General features: G+C 60.9%; 1 protein-coding gene across 1 annotated transcript; it reads left to right on the top strand.

Moving 5' to 3' along the window:
* Nucleotides 1-4,004: 4,004 nt before the first annotated feature.
* Nucleotides 4,005-16,317, top strand: DKK3 (dickkopf WNT signaling pathway inhibitor 3). Its single transcript, XM_029058957.2, has 8 exons — nt 4,005-4,043; nt 6,329-6,541; nt 11,264-11,410; nt 12,265-12,342; nt 13,479-13,571; nt 14,480-14,624; nt 14,709-14,865; nt 15,096-16,317. The coding sequence occupies exons 2-8, from the start codon at nt 6,332-6,334 to the stop codon at nt 15,358-15,360; spliced, it is 1,095 nt and encodes a 364-aa protein (XP_028914790.1). The 5' UTR covers nt 4,005-4,043; nt 6,329-6,331; the 3' UTR covers nt 15,361-16,317.
* Nucleotides 16,318-16,713: the final 396 nt, after the last annotated feature.

Raw genomic sequence — 16,713 nt, 5'->3', positions numbered from 1 at the left:
GTGTCGGAGCCCCCAAGGGTTTCCATGGCAGAAGAGGCCCGCCGGCGGGCCAGAAAGGAGCTCGACTTGGCCCTCGACTCTCCTGGCTGGCTTGAAGATTTTTCTCTGAGCCGCTTCCTCTCTCAGCGTGGGCCCTGGCTCCTCCTCAGCCCTTCAGAAATTCCACAACCTCAGTAACTCAAAACGGAAGAGGCTGTGTCGAGATCTGAAAGCCCGCTGTTCCCGGGAGGCTTCCAAGACTAGGCCTTTTTCCTTCCTCCTAGCCTCCCTCTCTTCCCTCTGCGTAGACTCTGGGCCCTGCCATGAACCCCTAATAATAATAATGTAGGTATTTGTTAAACGCATACTATGTGCAGAGCACTGTTCTAAGCGCCGGGGTAGGTACAGGGTCATCAGGTTGTCCCACGTGAGGCTCACAGTCTTCATCCCCATTTTACAGATGAGGTCACTGAGGCCCAGAGAAGTGAAGTGACTTGCCCATGGTCAAACAGCTGACAAGTGGCAGGGCCGGGATTCGAACTCATGACATCCGACTCCCAAGCCCAGGCTCTTTCCACTGAGCCACGCTGCTTCTCCTTAAGCACTTTGATATGATAATTACGGTACTGGTTAAGCGCTTGACTATGTGCCAGGCACCGTCCTAAGCGCCGGGGTGGATACAAGAGGATCGGGTTGGACGCAGTCCCCGTCCCACATGGGGCTCACCGTCTCAATCCCCGTTTGACAGATGAGGGGACTGAGGCCCAGTGAAGCGACCTGCCCAAAGTCACCCAGCTGACAAGTGGCAGAGCTGGGATTCGAACCCGTGACCTCTGACTCCCAAGCCCGGACTCTTGCCACTGAGCCACGCCGCTTCTCATCACCCCGCTCTACAATGCTTATATAAATATTCTTATATCCTATTATTTCCCCTCTCCCTAATCTCTTTTAATGCCTGTCTCCTCCTGATGACTGTAAGCTCCTGATGGGTAGGGGGGATCACGTCTACCACCTCGGTACTGTAGTTTCCCCAATAATAATAATGTTGGTATTTAAGCGCTTACTATGTGCAGAGCGGCGTTCTAAGCGCTGGGGGAGATACAGGGTCATCGGGTTGTCCCATGTGAGGCTCACAGTCTTCATCTCCGTTTTACAGATGAGGTCGCTGCGGCCCAGAGAAGTGAAGTGACTTGCCCACAGTCACCCAGCTGACAAGGGGCCGAGCCGTGATTCGAACCCATGACCTCCGACTCCCAAGCCCGTGTCCACTGAGCCACCTTGCTTCTCTGAGCGCTGACTACCCCTGGGCCACGTCCTCCCGCTGTCCCGGAACGCCCTCCGTCCTCACCTCCGCCGAACTAACTCTCTTCCCCTCTTCAAAGCCCTACTGAGAGATCACCTCCTCCAAGAGGCCTGCCCAGACTTAGTTTCCCCTTTCCCCTCTGCTCCCTCTCTGCTCCCCCCTTCACCTCCCCTCAGCTGACCCTCCTGTCCCCCCTTTCCCTCTGCTCCTCCCCCTCTCCCTTCCCCTCAGCACTGTGCTCAATTGTATATATTTTAATTACCCTATTAATTTTGTTAATGAGGTGTCCATCCCCTTCATTCTATTTATTGCGACTAAGTTGTCTTGTTTTTGTCCGTCGGCCTCCCCCGATTAGACTGTGAGCCCGTGGCTGGGCAGGGACGGTCTCTATCTGTGGCCCAACTGTCCATTCCAATGGCACAGTGCTCTGCACGTAGTAAGCGCTCAATAAATACGATTGAATACCCGGCTCCGGGAAGCGCTCAGTACATACCGCTGGTGGTGTGATCGATTGTTCCGAGCAGGGTACGACCTTGCGGTTCTCCGGGCTCGCTCATGATGCGATGGACCGCTTTAAAGCCGACGGTGAGCGGTGGTTGGGCAAAGGCTGGAGGTTTTTTTGAGGAGGGGGGAAAGGCGCCTGAACATCTTCGGGGGGAAAATGATGGACGGGAGTTCATTCATTCAATAGTATCTATTGAGCGCTTACTATGTGCACAGCACTGGACTAAGCGCTTGGAATGGACAAATCGGCGAGAGAGGGGAGGCGGGGAGGTCAGCCAGAAGCAGCGAGGCCCAGTCTGGGAGTCCGATACCCACTTGGGCGAGTCGCTTCACTTTTTTATAGTGTTTAAGCGCTCACTACGTGCCGGGCACCGTACTAAGCGCTGGAGAAGCAGCATGCCGTGGTGGATGGAGCACCGGTCTGGGAGTCGAATACCCACTCGGCCATCTGTCGGCTGTGCGACCTTGGGCGAGCCGCTTCACTTTTTTAGGGTGTTGAAGCGCTCACTACGTGCCGGGCACTGTACTAAGCGCTGGAGAAGCAGCATGCCGTGGTGGATGGAGCACCGGTCTGGGAGTCGAATACCCACTCGGCCATCGGTCGGCTGTGCGACCTTGGGCGAGCCGCTTCACTTTTTTAGGGTGTTGAAGCGCTCACTACGTGCCGGGCACCCTACTAAGCGTTGGAAGAGCGGCATGGCACGGTGGCACGGGCCCGGGAGTCGGAAGGTCACGGGTTCTGATCCCTGCAAGGCCGCTTGTCTGCCGGGGGACCTCGGGCAAGTCGCTTCGCTGGGCCTCAGTTTCCTCATCGGCGAAATGGGGATGGAAAGAGGGAGCTCCACGTGGGACGGGGACGGACGGGGCTCAGCGCGATGGGCGGGGCTTGGGGAGGGGTGGGCGGGGCCTTGCCCGTAGTGGGCGTGGTCAGAGGCGAAGTGGGCGGGGCTTGTGCGTGATGGGCGTGGCCTCGTCCATAGTGAATGTGGTCTGGGCCTCGGTGGGCGGGGTCTTGTCTGTAGTGGGCGTGGTCGGGGGTTCGGGGGCGGGGCCTGCGCGTGATTGACGTGCCCTTGTCAATAGTGGGCGTGTTCTGGGGCTCACTGGGCGTGACCTCCACGTGATGGGCGTGGTCTGGGGCTCGGTGGCTCGTTCTATCCCGGCTAGACTACCGTGTCAGCCTTCTCTCCGACCTCCCTTCCTCCTCTCTCGCCCCGCTCCGGTCTATTCTTCACTCCGCTGCCCGGCTCATCTTCCCGCAGAAACGATCTGGGCCTGTCACTCCCCTTCTTAAACAACTCCAGTGGTTGCCTATCGACCTCCGCTCCAAACAAAAACTCCTCACTCTAGGCTTCAAGGCTCTACATCACCTTGCCCCTTCCTACCTCTCCTCCCGTCTCTCTTTCTACCGCCCACCCCGCACGCTCCGCTCCTCCGCCGCCCACCTCCTCACCGTCCCTCGGCCTCGCCTATCAAGCCGTCGACCCCTGGGCCACGTCCTCCCGCGGTCCTGGAACGCCCTCCCTCCTCACCTCCGCCAAACTGATTCTCTTCCCCTCTTCAAAACCCTACTTAAAACTCACCTCCTCCAAGAGGCCTTCCCAGGCTAAGCTCCCCTTTTCCCTCTACTCCCTCTGCCACCCCCCCTTCACCTCTCCGCAGCTAAACCCTCTTTTCCCCCTTTCCCTCTGCTCCTCCCCCTCTCCCTTCCCATCCCCACAGCACTGTACTCGCCCGCTCAACTGTATATATTTTCGTTACCCTATTTATTTTGTTAATGAATTGTACATCGCCTTGATTCTATTTAGTTGCCATTGTTTTTACGAGATGTTCTTCCCCTTGACTCTGTTTAGTGCCATTGCTCTTGTCTGTCTGTCTCCCCCGATTAGACCGTAAGCCCGTCAAACGGCAGGGACTGTCTCTCTCTGTTGCCGACTTGCTCATCCCAAGCGCTTAGTACAGTGCTCTGCACGGAGTAAGCGTTCAATAAATACTATTGAATGAATGAATGAGCCTGTGCATGGTGGGCTGGGCCTTGTCTCTAACGGGCGTGGCCTGGGGCTCGGTGGGCGGGGCCTTTGTCCGGAGTGGGCGTGGCCTGGGGTCGGTGGGCGTGGCCTCCGCGGCCCCCCCCGCCCCTTCCGTCCCCGCGGCTCCTCCGGCAGACCGACCACCGCCCGACCGCCCGCCCGCCCGCCCGACCGACCGCTCCCACCCTCCGCACATCGCTCCGCCCTCCGGGCCTGGAGCCGCGCGGGTGAGCCCCCCTCCCCCCGACTCCCCCTTTCCCCATCGGGGTCGGGGGCCGGGGGAGCCCAGCCCTCCGCTAAGCGCCGGGCCGCGCTTTCTCTGTCGGGGTCGGGACGGGCCTCCGCAAGTGGCTCTGTGCCAAGCATTGTCCTAAGCGCTGCGGTGGGAAGATGCGGGGGCGGGAGGGGAGGGCTTAGTATGTGCCGAGCACTGTCCTAAACGCCGGGAAGAGGGGTGCGTGCCGGCCTGGGGGTGGCCAGGGTTACTTTGCGGCGCTTAGAGCACAGGAAGCGCTTCACAAATCCCGTCGTTATGATGTGCCAAGCCCTGCCCTAAACGCGGGGACAGGAAGATGCACCTGTGTGTGTGTCTGTGGGGGGGGGGGGGGAGAAGGAGGGTAAGGGTTACTATGTGCCAAGCCCTGCCCTAAACGCTGGGACAGGAAGATGCGTGTGTGTGTGTGTCTGTTGTGTGTGTGGGGGAAGGAGGGTAAGGGTTAATATGTGCCAAGCCCTGCCCTAAATGCCGGGACAGGAAGATGCACGCGTGTGTGTGTCTGTTGTGTGGGGGGGGGAAGGAGGGTAAGGGTTAATATGTGCCAAGCCCTGCCCTAAACACTGGGACAGGAAGATGCGTGTGTGTGTGTGTCTGTGTGTGTGGGGGGGAAAGAGGGTAAGGATTAATATGTTCCAAGCCCTGCCCTAAACGCTGGGACAGGAAGATGCATGTGTGTGTGTGTCTGTTGTGTGTGGGGGGGAAGGAGGGTAAGGGTTAATATGTGCCAAGCCCTGCCCTAAATGCTGGGACAGGAAGATGCATGTCTGTGTGTGTGTGTGTGTGTCTGTGTGTGGGGGGGGAAGGAGGGTAAGGGTTACTATGTGCCAAGCCCTGCCCTAAATGCCAGGACAGGAAGATGCACGCGTGTGTGTCTGTGGGGGGGGGCGGGGAAGGAGGGTAAGGGTTACTATGTGCCAAGCCCTGCCCTAAACGCCGGGACAGGAAGATGCGTGTCTGTGTGTGTGTGTGTGTCTGTGTGTGGGGGGGGAAGGAGGGTAAGGGTTACTATGTGCCAAGCCCTGCCCTAAATGCCAGGACAGGAAGATGCACGCGTGTGTGTCTGTGTGTGTGTGGGGGGGGGAAGGAGGGTAAGGGTTACCATGTGCCAAGCCCTGCCCTAAATGCCAGGACAGGAAGATGCACGCATGTGTGTCTGTGTGTGGGGGGGGAAGGAGGGTAAGGGTTACTATGTGCCAAGCACTGTTCTAAGCATTGGGACCGGGAGATCCGTGTGTGGAGGTCGTAGGGGTTACTATGTGCTAAGCACTGGGGCAGGAAGATCCGTGTGTGGAGGTCATTAGGGGTTACTATGTGCTAAGCGCTGGGACAGGAAGATCCGTGTGTGGAGGTCGTAGGGGTTACTATGTGCTAAGCGCTGGGACAGGAAGATCCGTGTGTGGAGGTCATAGGGGTTACTTTGTGCTAAGCGCTGGGGCAGGAAGATCCGTGTGTGGAGGTCGTAGGGGTTACTATGTGCTAAGCGCTGGGGCAGGAAGATCCGTGTGTGGAGGTCGTAGGGGTTACTGTGTGCCAAGCACTGTTTTAAGCACTGGGTACAGGAAGATCCGTATATGGAGGTCATAGGGGTTACTATGTGCTAAGCACTGGGGCAGGAAGATCCGTGTATGGAGGTTATAGGGATTACTATGTGCCAAGCACTGGGGCAGGAAGATCCGTGTATGGAGGTCGTAGGGGTTACTATGTGCCAAGCACTGTTCTAAGCACTGGGGCAGGAAGATCCGTGTGTGGAGGTCGTAGGGGTTACTATGTGCCAAGCACTGTTTTAAGCACCGGGGCAGGGAGATGCGTGTGTGTGTGTGGGAGGGGTGGGAGGAAGGAGGGTAAGGGCTACTATGTGCCAAGCACTGTCCTAAGTACTGGGGCAGGAAGAACCGCGGGGGCACGTGTGGGGTGGTTGGAGTTACTGTGAGAAGCGGCGTGGCTCAGTGGCAGGACTGGGAGAGGGGAGGACGTGGGTTCTAATCCCGGCTCCGCCACTCACCTGCCGGGTGACCTTGGGCCGGCCACCTGACTTCTCTGGGCCTCGGTTCCCCCATCCGTCAAACGGGGACGAAGACGGTCGGCCCCCCGTGGGACCATCCGACGACCTCGTCTCCCCGCCCCGTGAACAGCGCTGGGCACAGAGTGCTTCGCGAGCACATCGTCGTTATCAGCCCAGCGGGGCACGGGAAGACGGGCGCGTGGGCGGGGGGTGACCCGAGCCTGTGCCCGCAGAGGATGGCGCGGGGCCCGGGCGCCCGGGGACCGCCGCTGCCCGTCCCGCTGCTGCTGCTGCTGCTGCTGCCGTTGGCCGCCCAGGTGCCCGTCCCGGGCGACGAGCCGGGCCCGCGGGTCCCTCAGGACGAGGCCACCCTCAACGAGATGTTCCGAGAGGTGGAGGAGCTCATGGAGGACACCCAGCACAAGCTGAGGAGCGCCGTCCGAGAGGTAGGTGCCCGCCCGGCCTGCCCGCCGCCTCCATCCCCTCGGATTTACGGAGCGCTCACTGGGCGCGGAGCGCTTAGAAAGTACAGTTCGGCCATGCGTAGAGACCCTCCCCGCCCACGACGGGCTCACGCTCTAGAAGGGGTCAACGAAACGAGTAGACACGCGTCACTACCGTCAAACCCTGGGGGGTATTAATAATCATGACAATGATGACGACGATGATGGGCATTTAAGCGCTCACCATGTGCCCGGCACTGCCCTAAGCGCTGGGGTTCATAGGAGGTGGTCCCTCACGTGGGGCTCGCAGGCTGCATCCCCCCTTTATAGATGAGGGAACTACTGAGGCCCGGAGAAGTGACGTCGTAATCATGATGATGATGACGAGGGAGTCAGTTAAGCGCTTCCTATGTGCCAAGCACCGTCTGAGCGCTGAGGCACGGAGAAGTGAAGTAGTAATGATAATAATGATGATGACGGTGCCTGTTAAGACCTTACTATGTGCCCGGCACTGCCCTAAGCGCTGGGGTTGATAGGAGGTGGGCAGGTGGTCCCTCACGTGGGGCTCGCAGGCTGCATCCCCCTTTTCCAAAGGAGGTCACTGAGGCCCAGAGAAGTCAGGTGACCGGCCCCGAGTCACACGGATGCCAAGCGGCGGGGTGGGGATTGGAACCCGCAACCTCCGGCTCCCGTGCCCGGGCTCTCGGCGGCGTGGCTCGGCGGAAGGAGGCCGGGCCTGGGAGTCGCAGGCCGTGGGTTCCGATCCCGGCTCCGCCACCTATCAGCTGCGTGGCTCTGGGCCAGTCGCTTCACCTCTCCGGGTCTCCGTGACCTCATCCGTCAGATTCCTTCATTCGATCCTATTTATTGAGCGCTTACTGTGTGCAGAGCACCGCCCTAAGCGCTTGGAATGGACAATTCGGGCCACAGAGAGAGACGATCCCTGCCCGACGACGGGCTCGCGGTCTAAACGGGGGAGACAGACAGCAAAGCAGAACAGAACAAAACAAAACCTGATGACCTCGCATCTATCCCAGCGCTTAGAACAGTGCCGGGCACATAGGAAGCGCTTAACAGATAGCACCGTCGACGTCGGAGCCGGGGAAGGAGGTCAGGAAGGCAGCCCCCCACTTGTCCTCATCTCCCCGTCCCTTCTGCCCTTTGCACTTCCCCCCTCCCAGCCCCCCAGCACTTATTAATTATTGAGTGCTTACTGTGCGCAAAGCACTGTACTAAACGCTCGGCAGCGGCCAACACTACATCGCACACCTCCCCTGCCCACCCTCATGCGCCTCTCTGTCATTTATTTCTATTCACGTCTGTCTCCTCCCCCGCCCCCCCCCCCGACCGTCATCTCGATGCGGGCAGGGGATGTGTCAGCTGGTGGTTGTGTTGCGCTCTCCCAAGCGCTCGGTACAGTGTCCTGCACACAGCCAGCGCTCAATAAATACGATAGAGTAAATGAAGGCAGCCCCGCCGTGTTGGTTTAAGCCTGGCCTGGGGCGCGGGCTTGGAGGGGGCGTTGGCTGGGTCGGTCGTGTGGGAGCACGCCTTTAGGGTGAGGATGCACACGTGTGCACGCGGAGTTGTGTAGGTTGTAGGCGTGCCTCGGTACAGTGTTCCGCACAGAGTAAGCGCTCCAAAAATTCCATCGACGCCTCCTCCCTCTAGACTCTAAATTCCTCCTGGGCAGGGAAAGGGTCTCCCGTTCATTCATTCGTATTTATTGAGCGCTTACTGTGGGCAGAGCGCTGTGCCGAGCGCTTGGGAAAGCACAGTGCAACAACTCTGTTGCGGTGTACGCTCCCAAGCGCTCAGGACAGCGCTCTGACCACAGTAAGCGCTCAGTACGTCCGGTAGATCGGTGCCTCTTCCCTCTGGACTCTAAGCTCCTTCTGGGCGGGGAAGGCGTCTCCCAACTCTCTGGTGGCCTCTCCCAAGCGCTTAGCGCAGTGCTCTGCCCACAGTAAGCGCTCAGTACGTCCACTGCCTCTTCCCTCTGGACTCTAAGCTCCTTCTGGGCGGGGAAGGCGTCTCCCAAGCGCTTAGGACAGTGCTGGGCACATAGGAGGTGCCTAACAGAATGCCATCATCATCGTAAGCGCTCAATAAATACCATCCATCGGCGGTGTGGGCCCGCGGCTCAGCCTAAATCACAGTGAGCGCTTAGCAAGTACCTTCAGCATCGTCATTATTCATCATAATAATTAGTCATTAATAATAAGTCATTCCTAGGCAGGACCCCTGGCTGGGGCGATATGGTGGGCGGGGGGCCCGCGGCCCACCCCTTAGTTCTGCCGTTGGCTTTCCCGCAGCCTCAGTCGGGATCCCGAGCGGAAAGTTCCCCGGAACGCCGGGATCTCGGCCCGCAACCCGGGGCGGGCTGGGGGCGATGGATAGTGCTCCGCGCACAGGGAGCGCTCAGTGAATACGATTGAATGGGTGAATGAATGAATGAAGAAATGAATGGCTGGGGCGGAGCTGGCCGGGTGTTGAGAGGATGTTGGCAAGAAGCACTGGATAATAATAACGATGACGGTGGTATTTGTTAAACGCTTGCTATGTGCCAAGCACTGTTCTAAGCACTGCGGGGGGATACACGGTGATCAGGTGGTCCCACGTGGGGCTCACAGTCTTCAGCCCCATTTTACAGATGAGGGAGGCGAGGCCCAGTAAAGTGACTTGCCCAAAGTCACGCAGCTGACGAGCGGCGGAGCCGGGATTAGAACCCGTGACCTTGGACTCCCAAGCCCGCCCTCTTTCCACTGAGCCACGCTGCTTCACTAACATCAATAAAAATAATAAATAGAGGAATAAAGCAGGGCCAGATTTCTCTCCGGGTGGGTCTCCCGGGTTTCCCCCACCTTGGAACCATCCGGATCGGACACTCGGCCGAGGGAGCGGGTCGGACTCTGGGACGCATTCCCGGCGCTCTGGGGTCCGGAAGGGCCGAGAAGGGCGGGAAAGGGACCCCCTTGTCCATTCAAGGATGGCGCTCTTGCCCGGAGGGGCTTCAAGGGGGTGGCACCGGCATGGGGGGCAGGTTTTCCGGGCCAAGGCCGCCGGCTCCCGTGAACCCCCGGCCCGGAAAGGGGGAGGAACATTCCTGCACTCGAGGATCATTCCCCAGTGGCCCCGGACGATGCCTTTTTCCTTCGAACCTGGGAATGTCGCTGAGGCTGGCTGGGTTCCTTCCTCCTCTCTCCCCTCCGGTAGGACAAGATGGGAATCCTGGCCCAACCGGGTCCTTTCCCGCCCTCCTCTCCCAACGTGCCCCCCGGCTACCACGGAGCTTGGAAAATTCCAGACAGGGAGGGAGCGGGAGAGGGGCAGAGAGCTGCGTCCCATGTGACCCGGTGACCGCGGCACGGACCACCTTTCTCGGCCTCTCCGGAGCGCCGGGAAAGCGTCCCCCAGTAGAGACCCCGGAGTCCGACCCGCTTCCTCGGCCGAGTTTCGGATCCAGATGGAAACCGGATAAAATGTTGGGGGAGGGAGAGTTTACACCCCGAACGATATCCGGGATGGCTCGATTCATCTGTCACGCACGTCGCCCGGGAGGGTCGTCACCGAATGCGGGGGCGACGATAGCCCAGATCCCGCCCTCCTCCTCCTCCACCCCCTTTTGCCCAGGACAGGGGGTTGCCTGGCAAGACTCACCCTTTCCTGTGTTCCTTAACCCGGGATCAGGCTTTCCCTTCCTTTTCCTCCCCCTTCCTGCCCAGCCTTCCCTGCCCCATTTCAGCAAGGCTTTTCCCCGATTAATAATAATGATGGCATTGGTTAAGCGCTTACTCTGTGCCAGGCACCGGACTAAAGATCGGGGAAGATACAAGCTAATCGGGATGGACGCAGTTCCCGTCCCACCTGGGGCTCCCCATCTTCATCCCCATTGGACAGATGAGGGAACTGAGGCCCAGGGATTAATAATAATAACAATGGCATTGGTTAAGCACTTACTCTGTGCCAGGCACTGGACTAAAAACTGGGGAAGATACAAGTTAATCAGGTTGGACTCAGTCGATGTCCCACATGGGGCTCCCGGTCTTCATCCCCATTTGACAGATGAGGGAACTGAGGCCCAGAGAATAATCGTTTGTTAAGCGCTTACTATGTGCCAGGCACTGTTCTAAGCGCTGGCTGGGGTAGATACAAGGTAGTCAGGCTCTCCCACGTGGGGCTCACCGTCTTCATCCCCATTTGAGAGATACGGAACTGAGGCCCAGAGAAAAATAATGATGGCATTTGATAAGCGCTATGTGCCAAGCACTGTGGTAAGCACTGGGGGAGATACAGGGTAGTCAGGTTGTCCCACGTGGGGCTCATGGGTGTTCATCCCCATTTGACAGATGAGAGAACTGAGGCCCAGAGAAGTGACTTGCCCCCGGGTCCCACGGCAGACAGGTGGCGGGGCCGGGATTTGAACCCAGGTCCTCCTGACTCCCAGGCCCGGGCTCCATCCACTCCGCCCATCCGGCTTGCCTCGGTGACTCGTGTGGGGAAGGGCCGCGGCCTGGAGCCAGCCAAGCCGGGCCCGACGGGCCCCCGGTGGGGCGAGGAAGATCCTGGTCTGCGTTGCCCACCTTAGTCCGGGGGCCGCGACCGCGACTTCCCCAGCGCTCCGTACAGTGCCCCGCACAGAGTAAGCGCTCCAGAAATACCATGGAATGAATGAGTGCCTGACTTGGGGGGCAGGGCCTGACCACAGCCGGCTTGAATTTGCAGATGGAGGCCGAGGAGGGGGCGGCTACTGCTTGGAGGACTCCCCTGGGAGCAAGCGGACCCGGCCTCCCCGCCGACTTCCGCGGTGGGTCCGGCCCCGACGGCCAGCTGGGCGGTCTCACCCTGCGCACCCACCGGGAGATGGACAAGGTACCCGGGGCCCACGATCGGCCTCTCCCAAGTGCTCAGTACAGCGCTCTGCACCCACCCGGGGCTCAACAGGCCCCCTCGATGACCCATGCCGCGGGCACCGGGGACGGAGGAGCTGGGGCGGGGGGCGTTCCCCTGACCAGCCGGCCGCCCGGACCCTCCGAACGAATGATATTCGCCCCCCGCCCCCTAAACATCTCTGATTTTTATTTCTTTGTATTAATGTCAGTCTCCCCCCTTTCTAGACCGTAAGCTCACGGTGGGCAGGGACTGTCACCGTTGACTGTTGTAGTGTAATCATAATAATGATATTTGGTAAGCGCTTACTATGTGCCCAGTGCCTTTCTAAGCCCCTGGGGGGGAGACAAGTTAATCAGGGTTGTCCCCCGTGGGGCTCCCAGTCTCCATCCCCCTTTTCCAGATGAGGTCACCGAGGCCCAGAGAAGTGAGGTGACTCTCGCCCCAAGTCACCCAGCTGACGAGCGGCGGAGCCGGGATTAGAACCCCCGACCTCTGACGCCCAAGCCCGGGCTCTTTCCACCGAGCCGCGCTGCTTCCCTGAGCGCTTAGTGTGAAGCCTCAGTCACCTCATCTGGAAAAGGGGGATGGAGACCGTGAGCCCCACGTGGGACAACCCCGATTAACGTCCAGATGAGGCCCGGAGAAGTGAAATGACTGGGCCGGGGCCACACGGCCGAGTAGTGGCGGAGCCGGGGTGAGAACCCGTGACCTCGGGACTCCCGGACGCCCCCCCGGCTCCGTCCACCAGCTCCTCCCTCCCCGAGGAGGTCGGCCGCAGGTGAGCGGGCGTCACCGGCCCGCTGACCCTCCCCCTCCGGCTCCGCGGCCCCTAGGTGACGGACAACCGGACCGGGCAGACCGTCTTGACCGAGACCCCGGCCGCCTCGCCGGACGACGGCCGAAGGAAGCACGTGAGTCGACCCGCGTCGGCCCGCTCTCCGCCTTCCAAGGCGACCCGGGGCCTCGGGGAGGTTGGGTCCCTCTGGCTCCGGCCACCCCGTCCCCCCCATCCCTCGACCGGGGGCCGGCCGGACCCCTCCCTCCCCAGGAGCGTGCCCAGAGAGGTCGGAGCGCTGGGCGCCTGAAGGGGTCGGGGAGGAGGGCGTGTTGGACGCGCCCAGAGGAAGTCGAGTGCCACGAACGGTGCGCTGGACGCGTGGAGGAGACGCTGGAAAGAATTGGGGACCGTGGACACGGCCCGGGGGGGCCGTGTGTGATTGGCTTCTCATAATTATTATTATCGCTCCACTTTCCTCCAGCAGGGAGAGGCTGGGGGTGCCCGCTGTGCCCGCAGAGAGCGGGGATGGTGGGGGCAGAAGGAGGTCTGCCATGCGCGGTCTAATCATATTAATGATGGCATTCGTTAAACGCTTACTTAATGTGCCGGGCGCTGCACTAGGGCTTCTGATAATTATCATCGCTCCATTTTCCTCCAGCAGGGAGGGGTTAAGGGGTGCCTGCAGAGAGCGGGCATGACGGGGGCAGAAGGAGGTCTGCCGTGCGCGGTCTCATCATATTAATGATGGCATTCGCTAAGCGCTTACTATGCGCCAGGCGCTGCACTAAGCACTGGGGTGGAGGCAAGCAAATGGGGTTGGACACAGTCCCCGTCCCACGTGGGGCTCGAGGTCTCCAACCCCATTGGACAGATCAGGGAACCGAGGCCCGGAAAAGTGACGTGACTCGCCCGAAGTCAGACGGCAGATGAGTCTTTTAGACTGTGGGCCCGTCGTGGGCAGGGATGGTCTCTCTTTGTTACCGAATTGTACTTCCCACACGCACAGTCCAGTGCTCTGCGCACAGTAAGCGCTCAATAAGTACGATCGAATGAATGAGTGGTGGAGGTGGGATTAGAATAACAATAATAATAATGATGACATTTGTTAAGCGCTTACTATGTGCCAAGCACTTTTCTAAGCGCTGGGGGAGATCCAAGGTCATCGGGTTGTAGGACGGCCTCGGAGGGGCCGGGCGCGCGGGCCGGCGGCGGGTCTGGGTAACGGGAGCTTCCCGATCCCCGGCGACGGCCTTCCGTCTCGCCCCCCAGGAGTGCGTCATCGACGAGGACTGCGGGATGGGCCAGTACTGCCAGTTTTCCAGCTTCCGGTACACGTGCCAGCCTTGCAAAGCCCAGCAGGCGGTAAGGACCCCGCTCCCCGCCCCCGCCCCTCCACCTCTGGACCCGAGACCTCCTCCGCGGCCCCCGGTGCCCGTGGACGGAGCTTTAAAATTACGGATCAATGATGACGGTACCGGCGTCAGCGCTCACTCTGGGCCGGGCACTGTTCCGAGCGCCTGCGGGGAGAGACAAGGTCATCGGGAGGTCCCACGGGGGGCTGTCTTCGTCCCCGTCTGAGAGAGGAGGGAACCGAGGCCCGGAGAAGCCGAGTGGCTTGGCCAAAGCGACTCAGCCGACGAGCGGCGGAGCGGGATTAGAACCCGCTACCTCGGACTCCCCAGCCTGGCCTCTTTCCACTGAGCCACGGCGTCGATTCATATCCGGGTCCGTCTCCCCCTCTAGACTGTTAGGTGTTACGGGCAGGGAGCGCGTTCGTTCATTCAGTCGGATTTATGGAGCGCTTACCGTGTGCCAAGCGCTGTGCCAGGCGCTTGGGAGCGTACAATGTAACAGCCAACGGACCCATTCCCCGTTCACCACGAGCTCCAACTACACGCTTGCCGATTTCCGCTGTCCTCTCCCGAGCGCTTAGAAGAGGAGCTCTGCGTGGAGTAAGAGCTCGGTACAGATGCCCGGTTGAGGACCCGAGTTCCGCTCCCCCTGCCCCCGCCGATCTCGCCGGGTTGGTGGGTCAGCCAGTCGGTGGTACTTACTGAGCGCCGACTGTGGGCGGGCACCGTCCCTAACCGCTCGGGCGGGGACGGTGCCCGCACGTTGTTGGGTCGTACGCGCCCGGCCCACAGTCGAGCGCCCGGTGAGTACGGTGGAATGGACCACCCCGCCCCCCCCCCCGTCGGGGACTCGGCCGGGGCAGGCCGCCCGGTGGTGACGGCGTCCGTCCCCGTCTCCGCTCCCTCCCCGCCCCCCAGCACTGCGCACGGGACGGCGAGTGTTGCGGCGACCAGCTCTGCGCTTGGGGCCTCTGTGCCAAGGACGCGTCTCCCGGCGGGGACGGGACCATCTGCGAGAGCCAGCGGGACTGTCGGCCGGGAAGCTGCTGCGCCTTCCAGAGAGGTAAGTCGGCCGGGGAGGGGGGATTCCCGTCTGGCCCACCGACCCCCGCCATCCCCGGCGCTGACCGTCCGTCCCCGCGCCCAGAGCTGCTGTTCCCCGTCTGCTTGCCGCTGCCCGTGGAGGGCGAGCCCTGTCACCGTGCGGCCGGCGGCCTCCTGGACCTGATCACCTGGGAGCTGGAGCCCGACGGGGTCCTGGACCGCTGCCCCTGCGCCGGCGGCTTCACCTGCCGACCCCACAGGTGAGGGGATGAAGACCGGGAGCCCCGTGGGTTTCGGGGACCCTGTCCGACCTCATCCGTACCCCAGAGCTTAGTAGTGTGCGTGGCACAGAGTAAGCGCTTAACTGATACCCCCATCGACTCATTCGTTCATTCTATTTACTGAGCGCTTACTGTGAGCAGGGCACCGTACGAAGCACAGGAGGGTACAATACTATTCTTTTTTAAAAATTATTGATCGCTCCCCACAGCCACGACGCAGTGCCCGTCTGCGAGCTGACCTTCAACGACACCCACCCCCAGCTGGCTGCGGCCGGGGGCGCCCTCCGGGACCCCCTGCTCTGGGACCCGCTGCTCCGGGACGCCCCGGCGGGCGGGGAGGAGGAGGAGGACGGGGCCGACGTCATCCGGGAAGTGCGGAAGGAGCTCCGGGAGCTGGAGAGGACTCTGGCCGAGGGGGTGGCCTCGCTGGGGCCCCCCGAGGCCTCCGACCCGCTCACGGGCGACCCCGTCTAGGGGAGGGAGGAGGCCCCGCGGCTCGCCTCGGGACGGCCGCCGCTGGGTGAATCGCGCGTACCGTCTGCCTGCGTCGGCCCCGAACGCTCCGCCGGATAGATGTGCAATAAATCCGGGTAACCCGCCATTCCCGCGTCCCGGCCGCCGCCACGCCGTGCTTCCGTCCCTTGTCCTCCGAGGCGGGGCGGCGGATTCGGTGTCGGCGGGGCCGCCGGGGAGGCGGATCCGAGGCGGGCGACCGGGCCGGCTGGCCGGTCGGTCTCTCCGCCGTCGCGCCGGGCAACGGGAACCGACGGCGTCCTCCGGGGCCCCGGCGGTGTAACGTGGGCAGACCCACCCTCCGTTTCCTTGCTTTTCTCCTCTGAGCTCTCCCTAGCGTTCGGCACGGTCGAGGAAGCCGCGCACGGTCGAGGAAGCCGCCCCTCCTACCGGTCGACTGGAATCCGGAAGACAAGCCGTGCCGGCGGGGGTGACGGAGGACGGGCTGAGTGTTTCTCACGGGAGGGCTGGGGGTGCGCCGGAGGAGACACACACCAGGGTGGCCCCCAGCTCCGATCCCGGCTCTGCCACGTGACCTGGGGCCAGTCACTTGCTGCTCTGGGCCTCCGTAACCTCATCTGAAAATTGGGCAGTAAGACCGAGCCCTGTGTGCGACGGGGACAGCGTCCAACCTAATGTATCTACTCCAGCGCTTAGAACGGTGCCTGGCACACACTGAGCGCTTAACAAGTATCATCGTTATTATTATTATAGGGCACTTTTCTTATTAACGAAGACAGGACAAACAGCTTCCAGCTGAGCCGTTAGCCCGAGCACCCCCAAAGCAGTGCGGGCTAGCCAAGTAACCTCGGTACGGACGAGGAATGGGTCTGCTTGTCGTCATATGGTACTCTCCTAAGTGCTAGTACAGTGCTCTGCACACACTAGGCACTCAATAAATGCAACTGAATGAATGAATCTCTGCATGGTATTGTCTGCTTACTCTTTACCCGGTATGAAGCGCTTGGGAGAGTTCAATAGAACAGAATTGGCAGACGGGGAAGCGTGGTCTGGTGGCTAGAACGCGGGCCCGGGAGTCAGAAGGACCTGGGTTCTAATCCCCACCCCGCCACTTGGCTGCCGTGTGACCTCAGGCAAGTCACTTTTTCTTTTTTAATGGTATTTAAGCGCTCTTTATGCATCAGGCACTCTTCTAAGCGCTGGGGTGGACGCGGTCCGTGTCCCACCGGGGGCTCACAGTCCTCATCCCCCTTTTACAGATAAGGTAATTGAGGCCCAGAGAAATGAAGTGACTTACCCAAGGTCACGGGGCGGAGGGCGGAGCCCGGATCAGAACCCAGGTCTTTCCGTCTC

Source organism: Ornithorhynchus anatinus, chromosome 3 (genome assembly GCF_004115215.2).
Source record: "Ornithorhynchus anatinus isolate Pmale09 chromosome 3, mOrnAna1.pri.v4, whole genome shotgun sequence".
Taxonomy (NCBI): domain Eukaryota; kingdom Metazoa; phylum Chordata; class Mammalia; order Monotremata; family Ornithorhynchidae; genus Ornithorhynchus; species Ornithorhynchus anatinus.
Note: the sequence above shows the minus strand (reverse complement) of the source record. Positions and strands in the feature narration are given on the sequence as shown.

Coding starts and splice junctions, on each gene's coding strand:
- DKK3 (XM_029058957.2), top strand. CDS start 6,332: ATGGCGCGGGGCCCGGGCGCCCGGGGACCGCCGCTGCCCGTCCCGCTG. Junction 11,411..12,264: donor CCCACCGGGAGATGGACAAG/GTACCCGGGGCC, acceptor CGCGGCCCCTAG/GTGACGGACAACCGGACCGG. Junction 13,572..14,479: donor CTTGCAAAGCCCAGCAGGCG/GTAAGGACCCCG, acceptor CCCGCCCCCCAG/CACTGCGCACGGGACGGCGA.